A 12921-nucleotide genomic window follows, 5' to 3' on the forward strand; every position below is an offset into this window, starting at 1 on the left:
GGGTCGAGTGACCCGGAATCCAACCCAGGTAACTAGCAGGGTTTAACACTGGCGTAGCTCGTGAAACCCTGCTGTGAGAACAGCGCACTCCGGGTCACGATGACCTGGAGTGCGCTGCTAGCCGGCCGATTGGTCCGGCTTCAGTGGCGCTTGGAGATGACGTCATCTCCAAGCGACCACTTTCACTCCGCAAAAGCCGGGTCTATGCAGACCCGACTGCGGTGTGAGCGGCGCTGACTCGGGAATATCCGGAGTCGGCGCCGGCATAATTCCGGGTCTGATCCGGATTGGAACTTTGTTCCAACTCCAGGTCAGACCCGGAATTTAGGTGGAAAAGGGGTATTAGTAACTTTGTATCTGGAACAAACCATGTTACACTGCAAAGGGTGCAAATACATTTATTCTTTGCATGCAGTGTAAATACTGTCTGCAACTCACAAATGCTGGACAGCTTTGTTTTTACACAGCAATCTAGATCTGAGTTTGGACATCACCCTCCAAAATCTAAGCGGTCAATTCCCCCCCATGACTAAATAGGCATTTGGAAGTTTCCAATTTGCTTAATTAGGCCAATAATTACATGTCATTTACCCCAAAAACTTTTGTTAGGCACCCCAAATTTAACTAAAAACTATTTTTCAACTAAAAAAAAATGATTGCATCAATTTTTTTTTTCAAACTACCCAATATCACACCTTTTTCCTACTATTTTTTATTTTTATTTATTTATTTTTTTTGCATTTCTCATTTCATTCGTTTGAGATTTAAACACAAAAGGTTATTTTATAATTTTCTTACATTTAAAAAAAAAACCAGCCGTTTGCCACCATTTAAAAACCTACTGTACCTTCCTAATGCCCACAAACAGCCTTCTATACGGTCCTGCTAACAAAATTATCCATTTTGGGGGGTCCAGGTTGGTCTCCCCACATATTCTTGCATTTCTTTCAAATCTCATTTGGAAGTCAGTTTGCACCCCTCCGCTGCGAGCAGTGTGAATAGGCATTTTTAATTGGATTGGAGAATTCTCAGGAGCGCGCTCGCTGCGAAGTCTGCGAGTTTCAAAAAACAAACTCGCCACTCACGCACCTAATAGGATTGACCGCTAAATCTCTCTGCACATCCTACATCTTCCCCCACCTGCAGAGCAGCATGTTTCTACCAAGGTGCAAAGTTATGCTGGGTACGCACTAAAGGTGCATTCACACGTAACGGTTTTTTTAACAATTTAACTATAACGACGTTGTTACCGTTCAAAAAATCGTTAAATTTCTGAATTATAACGATGAACGATTATCGTTCAGGCGCGTTCCCGTTTGTAGTTCATTCTGACTGACCAACTGAACGATTTTCATTAAGGGAAGTTACAAAAATCGTTTGTAGTTCAAAAAATCGTTAATTACACTTTAAAAAAAAATCGTTAATATCGTTGGCAACATAATCGTTGTGCGTGTATGCACCTTAAGCGATATATTGTTAATACAGTCTACAAACAACATCGTTTAGTCAATCTGGCAGTGTGTACACACAATATCTGTAAAAGGCTTCTTCTTTTTTATATAGATATATCTAACTATCAATCTTATATAGCAACGGCAATATATTTGTTAACATCTGCTTGTATGTACAAATGAACGACTCACTGTCCGACCCACCCATATGCTGGCCACAGGAACCAGCAATAATGACATCGCAGCTGCTTCTTCTGGCCAGACATATCAGGTGGCTGAGTGGTAAGTGTGTATGCCCATTGTTGCTTCTGCAAAACCTTGCCAAATCGTTATGCTGGGGACACACTTGTCGACATATTGTTCCATCAATGAATGATATAATCGTGAGTGCATCGGCCGGTGTTCTCAACCTATATTGCTGTGAACAATGTCGTTCACAGGCATAGCTCGGCCCTGCAGCAATGCCGATGCACGTGTGTGTATGGGCGAACTGTCACCCGTCCATACACTTGCTGCAGGGCAAATTTAAATGTCCACCCAGTTGTGATGTCAGGCCAGACATATCGAGCAGCTGATTGGTAAGTATGGGGAAAGCTTACCAATTGGCCGCTAGGATGGCGAATTGGTCTGCTGACCGACTCGTCATTGCAGTGTACCTAGCATTAGATTGGTTGGTGGGTCTGCTGATCTAACAATTTGTTGTTCTAAAACACGCCCCACATTACTTGCTCTTTTTTTTTTTCTACTTCAGGGTCCACAGGGTTGACCTTGGTGTATAGGTGGATCTGGATCCACGGGCACCACGCAGTTAAAGCTTTCACTGCTCCCAGGATGCACTTGGGTCCGTCCTCCTCTATACCCCGCCCCCGAGCCACAGGCACCTCAGTTTTAGTTGGTGCCCGGCCGGAGTCGGGTCACCCTGTCGCAGTGGGGCTGCAGGAGCAGCCCCTAAGCTTTATTTTAAAGTGGAAACATTTTTATTTTTTCTGCTTTTTTTTACACTATCAGAGCGGCAGCATCAGACTGTCCTTTAGGACGTCCACGCTGCCGCTCCTTCTCCCCGCTGGCGCCACGACGCCAGTACAGATCTGGGGATCGCAGGGGGACCCCAGAGTCTGTACTAGCCGGGCTCTGGGGACTCCCATGACTGCTGCCGGACACGACGGGGACCAGGTAAGCCGCGGGTCGCCGCGTGCGGCGGCCCGCGGATACTTCAAAGGCAGTCAGGAGCCTTCGGTCTCTGGGGACAGACAGGAGGCGCTAGCAGCGGCGGGCTCCCCCTCTATAGAGGAACACCCCGCGTGTCTGCTAGACCACAAGGGTGACAGGCTGGACGCGGGACCGGCAACCCGGGGCTTAATTGCTAGCCAGGGGAGGCAGCCTTCCCTGTCTAGCGGCTCCTCCCCTCAGCTCAGCGCGCCTTTCAACACGCAGTCTGGCATTGCTGAGCTGCTCTTATCTTACGGCCACTCCTCCTCTGAGGTCTCCAGCGGCCATCTTCACTGGCAGGCATCGCAGATCTCCCAGGCGGAATCAAGTGGACCGGTCCCCGTGTGTACTTCTCCCCTGCTGAAGGACAGTGTACACAGCGCTATAGCAATCCCAGACACTGAATCTGGGCGGTTGATTGTAGCGGAAGGTGCAGTGAGTACTAACTTTTCTGCATTGTATGTGACTGTTGCTAGTGCTGCCTGTCTGTGACTTATTCTCCATTACTGTCAGCTTATACCTATCCCTTTCCTTCTCCTACGGCCGGGCAGGTGTGTGGGGGAAGGGCGTTTTTCTGATACCCTCACTTATATAAATCACGTATTTGTGAGGCCAGTCACATACTGTTGTGTGCTACACAGTTTCATATCTGGGCTGTTTGTGTCGCATACTGGGAGTGCGCGGGAGTTTACACCGTAATTCCTCTGGTGATACGTATTTCTTGAGTATTTACTGTATCATGTCTGATGAGGAGACTGAGCGCTCCATGGCTCCTGTGCTACTTTCCTGCAGACGCTGTGCTGCTGGAGTTGATGGGGAGGACTTATCTCAAGATGGTCTGTGCGGGCGGTGCCAGCTGGTACCGGGCCCCTACAACCCCCCTGTGTCACAGGACCCCTCTTGGGCGATGTTTTCACAGGTGCTGGCGTCCATTGCGGACTGGTTATCTGTCCCATCAACGGTCCTGTCTAGGGCGTTGCCCCAGCCCACCATCCCTCATTCCCCGGGTGTTCCGCACATATTGCAGTCTTCCCCCGGGGCCCAGACTGGGGGTCCTTATTCGGGACTGCCGGTGTATGTTCAGTCTCCTCCAGTGACGCGACAGTCTGTGGTGCCTTTTCAGAGTTTTACTCCGATGGCTCCTCCACCTTGGGTGGATGTTCTCTCTAGCTCTGTACAGAGTCTGACGGCCTCATCCTCCGGCATTTCAGTCGATGTTGCAAAGTGATGTGCCACCAACGGCGTCCAAACGTCCGGTTGTGAGTTCACTGGCTGCGCAGTTGTCGGACTCGGAAGTGTCCTCAGATGATGGAGAAATCCATGAGGACTCTGACTCTGATACCATGGGGCAGGATGTGGAAGCTAAGTCCTCCATTATTGTTCCAGCCTTAGTTAGGGCGGTGCGGGCTATCCTACGTATAGAGGATGATGTGCCGGCTCCTAGGTCGAAGTTTCCTAATTTTAAAAAAGCCAAGGTAACTTCAAATGTGTTTCCCCTGTCTGATCAATTAACGGATCATATGGCGGCGGCCTGGCAATTACCTAGTAAGAGGTTCCATCCACAGAAGCGGTTGGCGTCCAATTATCCTTTTCCTGGGGCTCATTGCAGGAAATGGGAGACTCTGCCGGCGGTGGATTCCCACGTCACCCGTTTGATCAAGAGCGCAACGCTGCCATTGCCGTCTATCTCCTCTTTGAAGGATCCCATGGACAGGAAGGTGGAGACTTGTTTAAAGTCCATTTACTCTTTCCGGGGCGGTGGCTTGCCCGTCCATGGCTATCTCCTGGTTGCTAAAGCCATTGAGGCCTGGGCCAATGCCTTGGAGGATTCCTTTACTGACGATGCTCCGGATATCCAGAGAGTGTTAGTGGGACAGATGAGGGATGCGGCTTCCTATATCGGGGAAGCGTCTTTGGATGCCAGCCTGCTCACTTCTAGGGTGTCGGCTGCAGCAGTGTCTGCTCGGCGGTCCCTGTGGCTGAGGTCCTGGAGGGCTGATGCAGACTCTAAAAAGGGTCTGGAGGCCTTCCCTTTTAATGGAGAATTACTATTTGGTTCGGATTTGGACAAAATAGTTGATACTTTGGCTAAGTCCATGTCTGCTTTCCTCCCTCTGCGCCAGCTAAAGTGAGGAGCTCGTCCTTTCGGGTTCAGGGTAAGGCCAAGGGTCAGTCCTTCCCGAGACATTCGGCGACCAAGGCCGCACCCAAGCCCAAGAAGCAGGCATGGAGTGCTCGGCGCCTTTCTTCCAAGCAGGAGGATAAATCTGCTGCCTGGTGGGACGGGCCTCTCTCTGGGGAACCCCAGAGTGGGAGGCCGACTTCTCCAATTCGCCCAATGTTGGCACAATACCACCACGGATGCCTGGGTTCGAGAAGTAGTCTCTCAGGGATACGCCCTGTCTTTTCGGTTCAGGCCGCCCCACCAGTTTTTCTGCACGAGTCCTTCTCTGGACAAGACCAAAGCTGTCCAGATTCAGGTAGCTATAGAATCCTTGCTACAAGCAGGGGTCATTGTTCCCGTTCCGCAGTCTCAGCGCGGGATGGGGTACTATTCTACTCTGTTTCTGGTGCAGAAACCCAGTGGTTCTCATCGCCCTATCCTGAATTTGAGGTCTCTGAACAAATACCTCAGAGCTCCCAGGTTCAGGATGGAAACGTTACGTTGCATCATTCTGGCGATGGAACCCGGGGATTATATGGTCTCTCTCGATATCCAGGACGCCTATCTCCATGTTCCCATAGCACCGGCACATCAGGGGTATCTGAGGTTTGCTATCCTGAACCATCACTACCAATTTCAGGCGTTGCCTTTCGGCCTTGCCACGGCTCCGTGGGTGTTCACCAAGGTGATGACAGTTATGGCTGCCCATCTTCGGGGTCAGGGTATACGGCTGTTACCGTATCTGGACGATCTTCTGCTGCTGGACAGCTCCCCGGAGGTGCTTCTTCGACATCTCCACCTGACCATTGCTTGTCTTCAAGCACACGGGTGGTTGATAAATTGGAAGAAGTCCTCTCTGATCCCATCACAACGGATGGTCCATCTGGGAGCACTTCTGGACTCTTGTCAACAAAGGATTTTCTTGACTCCGGAAAAGGTGTCCTCCCTACAACTGAGGATACACAGTTGCCTGAGCAGTGGCAGCGTGTCGGTCCATTCAGCAGTGAGAGTCCTGGGGTCCATGGTGTCGGCATTCGACATGGTGGAATTTGCCCAGTTCCATTCCAGGCCCCTGCAGGGGCAGATTATATCGGAGTGGAACGGGTTACCTCACCGGATCCGATCCCAGATGCTGGTTTTGTCCCCGGAAGTGCGCCGGTCTCTGGCGTGGTGGCTTCAGCCAGCTCATCTTGTCCAGGGTCGCCCCTTTTGGATCTCGGACTGGGTTCTGCTTACGACAGATGCCAGTCTCCGGGGTTGGGGGGCAGTGACCGGCTCGTTGTCTCTTCAGGGTCGTTGGTCGGCGGAGGAAGCTGCCCTTCCCATAAACGTTCTAGAGCTGCGGGCGGTGTACCGTGCTCTACTGTCGTCAGGCACCGTTCTTCACGGAAGAGCAGTACAGGTGCAATCTGACAACGCTACCACGGTAGCGTACATAAATCACCAGGGAGGGACTCGCAGTCGAGCTCCGACATCGCAGCTCGTCTCAGATCCTGGCTTGGGCGGAGTGCCACCTTCCGGCAATCTCGGCAGTCTTCATCCCGGGAGTCGTCAACTGGGAGGCAGACTTCCTCAGCCGTCACGATGTGCATCCCGGGGAATGGTCGCTTCACCCAGAGGTGCAACTTCTCGTGGACAAATGGGGACTGCCGGAGTTGGACCTGATGGCCTCCCGTCACAACTGCAAGTTGCCCGTGTACGGCTCAAGGACAAGAGATGCAGGCGCAAGCCTAGTGGACGCGCTGTCGGTGAAATGGACGTTTCACCTGGCGTACCTGTTCCCTCCGATCTCCCTACTACCTCGGGTACTCAGAAAGATCAAACAGGACGGGGGCACGTTTCTGCTGGTGGCTCCAGCGTGGCCCAGACGTCCTTGGTACTCCGATCTCAGGAGCTTGTCCGTAGACGCTCCGTTCCTTCTGCCTCAGCGTCGGGACCTGCTGTCTTAGGGGCCCTGCCTTTACCCGGATCTGGGTCGGCTGTCTTTGACGGCGTGGCTCTTGAGACAGCCGTCTTAAGGTCCTGCGGTTTTTCTACCTCTGTCATCGGTACCATGCTGAGGGCGCGCAAGCCTGCCTCTGCTCGGATTTACCACAGAGTGTGGCACACTTACTTTCAGTGGTGTGAGTCCAGAAACTTTGATCCTCAGGTGTTCAGGGTTTCTAGGATTTTGGCATTTCTACAGTCAGGTCTTGACCTGGGCTTATGGCTTGTTTCCCTGAAGGTTCATGTATCGGCACTGTCTGTTTGATTCCAACGACGGATCGCTACCCTGCCTGATGTTCACACTTTTTTCCAAGGTGTGCTTAGGATTCAACCTCCCTTTGTGCCTCTGGTGGCTCCATGGGACTTGGCGGTGGTTCTTCGGGTTCTGCAGGGACCTCCCTTTGAGCCTCTTGAGTCCGTTGAGCTCAAGTGGTTAACACTGAAGCAATTGCCAGGAGAAACACAGTCTTCAGCCAGGAGGGTATCCGAGTTGGGGGCACTTTCCTCTAGTCCCCCCTTCCTAATTTTTCACCAGGACAGGGCCGTGCTTCGTACTCGTCCTGAGTTTTTGCCTAAAGTAGTCTCTAAGTTCCACATCAATCAGGAACTTGTGGTACCAGCTTTTCAATCACCTGATCTTACAGCTGGTTAGGCCTCATTGGACGTTGTCCGTGCTCTGAGTTTTATGTTGATCGGACTGCTTCTGTAAGAAAGTCAGATTCCTTGTTTGTCCTCTTTGGTTTTCATAAGAGGGGTTGGCCTGCCAACAAACAAACGTTAGCCCGTTGGCTTTGTTCTGTTATTAGGGAGCCTTATATACAGCAACGTTTACCTGTTCCTGGCCTCTGTTAAGGCTCATTCCACTCGGTCTGTGGGTCCTTCTTGGGCTGCTAGACGTGGTGCCTCCGCTGTTCAGCTGTGCAAGGCAGCCACTTGGTCTTCAATTCAGACATTTTTGAGGTTTTATGCGTTTGACACCTTTGCCTCTCAGGATGCATCCTTCGGGCGCAGGATTCTCCTTTCTGCACAGGAGCGTCCCCGCCCTTAGTTGAACTGCTTTGGGACATCCCCAAGGTCAACCCTGTGGACCCCCTATGGACCCTGAAGTAGAAAACAAGAGATATGGTAAGAACTTACCTTTGTTATCTCTGTTTCTACGAAGTCCATAGGGTCCACAGGGCGCCCGCCCTGACGCACCTGGCTTCAAATGGGCTGTGTGGCTGGTCACCGGTTTTCCGTCTCCCATTTCTGTGAGTATGGTTTCTTGTGTGTTCCTGTCTTCCTTCTCTCTGTTTAGTCTCCTCCTCCGGCCTGGGCTGCTTACCAACTGAGTTGCCTGTGGCTCGGGGGCGGGGTATAGAGGATGACGGACCCAAGTGCATCCTGGGAGCAGTGAAAGCTTTAACTGCGTGGTGCCCGTGGATCCAGATCCAGCTATACCCCAAGGTCAACCCTGTGGACCCTATGGACTTCGTAGAAACAGAGATAACAAAGGTAAGTTCTTACCATATCTCCTTTTTTTTTTTTTTTTTTTTTTTTTTTTTTTTTTTGCTTTGCTGCCAACACAGAATCGGTCCCCTTGTATTTAAAGGGAAGCCATTTTGGAGACTGTTATTTATCATACATGAAACAGGAGCTGCTCCTGCACCTCGTGAATGGATACGCTGTACAATCATGAAGTATCTACCTCCACCATGGCTGTATACACTGTGTGTAGGTTACTGGTGCACTTCACCAGAAGGCTCAGCAATGGACTTCCTTCTATATAATGCCTCCCCACACCCCTCTGCTAGCTGCAGTGTGGGATATTCCACCTTCACATCTATCACTGACCTTATTCATATTCCAGCTGAAACTGATCAATGTCTTGCAGGGTTCAAGGGAAATTAATAATGGGCTCTTAGACATTGTAACAGGATGACTGTGGGTTCCAATCATAGCTCCCTTAACTTGTCACACATTAGGGCAGTATCTGACAAGGATACACAGGCAATCTAAAACAATGATGTTTGAATTGGGATGGTGGTTGTATGCCACACCAGAGTGATTTAGCTTTCATAGTGCTGCTAGTGGTATTTACACAATGGAATTGGCTTGGTGGGACAGAACAGTATTCCCCATTCACTCTCATCTTGTGCTGATGAGCTTTATAATCTCATTAGAACACTGCATTTCCCTGCCCCAAAGGTTCCAGCATTCTATAATGGTTGGCTGACGCGATGCTTCTATATTTATCTAGTCGCTACCCTTTCACAAGACGCCATAAACTACACAGCGCTATTCAAAGCTGCTTCGTCTTCAGTGGTTCCGGCCACTGGATTTAAAGGGACAATAATAGTAAATACAAAACACACCTGGTTATGTATGTACTACTGTTGCCCATATAAAATCCAGCAGTTAAAGACAAGTGGCTTGTGAAAGCACTGCTTAGTTAATTTGCCCCATGGTCTCTGAATTGCAGAATCTTCAGCAGTGGTGGTAACAATGGGTTTCTTACCTTACAGTAAATCAAGGTGAAATGAGGGAACCATCTATGTTCAATTGATTTAAAACCTGTGTATATTATTTTTTGGTCATTGAATTCTGGCAAAATATTTTGCATTCCTGGAGTTTAAGACCCGCTGTTTTGCTTCCTTCCAGTGACATTGAGATCTCCCGCTCTTGTGTGCCAAAGCCTATTTTGCGGATTGCAGAAGAGATCGGCCTGCTCCCAGAGGAGGTGGAGTTATATGGTCAGACGAAAGCCAAGGTCCTGCTATCCACTATCAGACGGCTGCAGGGGCAACAAGATGGGCAATACGTTGTTGTGACTGGGTATCTGCGTTCTTAAGCTGTCTATATCTATAAAATAGGAGATAATTATGGAATAGGTGGGATCCGTAGACAGGATGAATAGACATACTCCTACTTGTACATTACATTTCTTTGGTTAATTTCATCTCTAAAACAAAACTCAGGGCAAAGTTGGTCATCAAAATTAGGAAAAACAAAAATATAATTAGAACTGATGCCCATGAAATAAGGCAAATTAATACAGTATATTCCATTTCCCTATGAATGTCTTGTCCAGGACCCCTACAGTATATCAGAACACAGCAGACTATCTGTGTCTGTCCTCTTGGTTAGTATTCATTACCAGTTATTTATATAGCACACACATATTCCGCAGCGCTTTACAGATAATATTGGGCCTGATTCAGAGCCACTCGTAAGCGGCAGTTCGTTCGCTCCGAGCGATGTTTGGCCAACTGCGCATGCGTACGGATCGTTATACGCATGCGCTAACCAGTCAGTGCGGCCGAAATTCATGTTCTCGCAAAATAGCGAATGCCTGCTATTTTGAGTGACAGAAAGAGGCGTATGTGGGTGGTAACGGGAAGGTGCTTGAAAATGGGGAGTGGAAATCAGAACGCAGGCGTGCTGAAAGGTCAAAACGGGCGTTTTATGGGTGTGCATATTTAAAACAACAGCAGCGTCATTGACCACGTCACTGGGTTATTTTATAGTCAGAACTGCTCGCAAAATTGTGGTAGCAAACACCAACCCCAAGAATAGCGAGCAGTTCATACCCATGTCGATGTACTCGATTAATCTAATAAATAGCGGACATGACGTAGGATGCGAGCGGCCAGGGGGCGTATCTTTCCAAAAAACGAACGCAAGTTTTGTTCGCTCGTTCAGACATAGAGGAGGCGTGAACAGACCGCAAACAGCGAACGGTTCATTTGAATAGCCACCCCTTGTTTTAGAACGAACGACCGCAAATAGCGAGTGGCTCTGAATGAGGGCCATTGTCCATTCACATCAGTCCCTGCCCCAGTGGAGCTTACAAACTAAATTCCCTATCACATGCTCACACACTAGGGTTAATTGGGTCATAACAAAATTAACCTACCAGTATATTTTTGGAGTGTAGGAGGAAACCTACGCAAGCACAGGGAGAATATACAAACTCCACACAGTTAGGGCCGTAGTGGGAATCGAACCCACGACCTCGGTAACCACTACACCATCTGTGCTGCCCAAGAATACTTACCAGCTAATGGATGGGCTGCAAATCTCCGTCATTATTAGTAATAATTATTCATTTGGATCATTATCAGACATGCTAAATGCGGCCAGACGAGAAGCACAGATGTTCAGAAAACACTAATGGGGCACAGACACCTGTCTGCTTGGATTAAATGCAGAATGTTTGACTCTCGTCCAAGTTGACCACTTGTGTGACTGAATTGGACTTGGATAATGAGCTCCAGGCATGTACCATTAATGTCGCTGACTTTCTGGCTGGTCTGTGGGAGGGAAGATCTATTATATTAACCAACAAGGCTCATTTGCACCAATTGCACTACACAAATCAACAGTTTATCTTAATTCTAGATAGATTGTGAGTAGTTCAATGTATGTTCTATGAATGAGACTGTAGGATAATTTCATGCCCTGTTGATGACATGGCTGAGAATGTGTGGTTAGAAATAGCTGAATTTCTCCTCAGTAGTACACATTAAGGAGGATGAGAAGCTACAGTCTGACCTATAGCACACTGAAGAATAAATACAGTATATTCTATATTAACTGTATTACTCTACAGACAAATTACTATATGTATGTAAGTTCAATTCTAGAAAAACAATACGGAGATTATAAAACCTCAAAAGATAGGTTCCATTCCATGGGCTGTATTTTCATCCTACAACTTGTGTTGTATTAGCGTGTGCGATTCTAACATTACCTCGTGGCCAATTGGATATTCCCCATTAACGCCATTCTTATAAATACTAGTTCATATGTATGGTCCTTCAGGAATTTGCTTAAGAACCAATGGTTTGACTATCACCAGAGCCTTCAGCAGTGTGGATAGGAATATTCACCCTGGCGTCAGTAGTTATGTCATAGAGCTTTTCATATGTATTCACAAATCGCATGTACTCAATCAATGTCAGGAGAATACACTGCTCACAAAATGGCTGCCTCTTCCTGCGTGTGGGTTACATGCCAAGTTTCAGAAGATAACATAAATGTTAACCTGACCTACTTTAAGAGGGAGAAATGTCTGGTCTCCTTTTATACCTCTGACTTTATGCTCTTATCAACCTGGGCTTGATTCACTGTTGTAACAGACTTGTTTTATATTAATTAACTAAGTGTAGGATCATTCATTCAAAGTTCATGCTAAATATTTGGATAAGACACCTGTATCACAAATGCATTGTGTAGCTAACACCATTGACAAGTAAAGTCAGCATCACATTTTCACAATGCTTAATATGTAAATATAGCAGGGAGATGCTGATGTGGCATTTGTAAAACTAAAAGAACACCTGGACTTGGAGCAAAGTTCCAGAAATGTGATAATTGAAATTCCCCACTCAATTTTTTCATGCTTTGCTTCACTTATACCCCTTTTACACCAGAGCTAAAACCCGGGTTATTGCAGGGTTAACCCGGGTTGCTTCTGGGTGTAAAAGGGGACAGGGTTGGATTCCCGGGTCGAGTGACCCGGTAATCCAACCCAGGTAATGGTGCATACACACGGTCAGATTTTTCCTTCAGATCTGAACGATAATGATTTAAAAATCGTTCAGTCGTTCATATCTGAAGGAAAATCTGACATGCCTGAACGATGGACGATGAACGATGCGCGTTCCCGTTTGTCAGATAACGATATCTGACATCTGATGTGTTTGCAGTCAGACTTGGACGATTCCATTCATTTTAATGCAGTCAAAAATCGTTCAAATCGTTCAAAACTTTGGTTCAATCGTTCATCTGACAAATCTGACCGTGTGTATGCTCCATAACTTGCAGGGTTTAACACGGGAACAACCCTGAAACCCTGCAGTGTAAACGGCGCGATCCAGGTCACGATGACCCGGATTGTGTCGAATGACGCCCCCGCTTGGCCGGCTTCAATGGTGCTTGGAGAAGATGTCATCTCCAAGCCTCCACTGCAATGCCAGAAGAGCCGGGTCACTGCAGTCCCGGCTCTGGTGTGTAGTGGTCACCGCCGGTAAATGGATGCCTCGTGCATGCGCAAGGCATCTATTCACAGAGACCTGAGTGATTGGGGGCAGCCCGGCATGTCTGTAAGTGCCGGGCACGCCCCCAAGA

At 48.4% G+C, this 12921-nt stretch overlaps 1 protein-coding gene across 1 annotated transcript in view; it reads left to right on the forward strand.

The window, feature by feature from the left end:
- MTHFD1 (methylenetetrahydrofolate dehydrogenase, cyclohydrolase and formyltetrahydrofolate synthetase 1) overlaps positions 1–12921 on the forward strand; it is a 74356-nt gene that overhangs the window by 24984 nt on the left and 36451 nt on the right. Inside the window, exon 11 of the mRNA XM_088471238.1 lies at positions 9451–9624. Within this exon, the coding sequence (XP_088327364.1) occupies positions 9451–9624 (174 nt within the window). The remainder of the gene's footprint in view (positions 1–9450; positions 9625–12921) is intronic.

This window comes from Taudactylus pleione, unplaced genomic scaffold (genome assembly GCF_031769625.1).
Source record: "Taudactylus pleione unplaced genomic scaffold, aTauple2 ptg000113l, whole genome shotgun sequence".
NCBI classification, from domain to species: domain Eukaryota; kingdom Metazoa; phylum Chordata; class Amphibia; order Anura; family Myobatrachidae; genus Taudactylus; species Taudactylus pleione.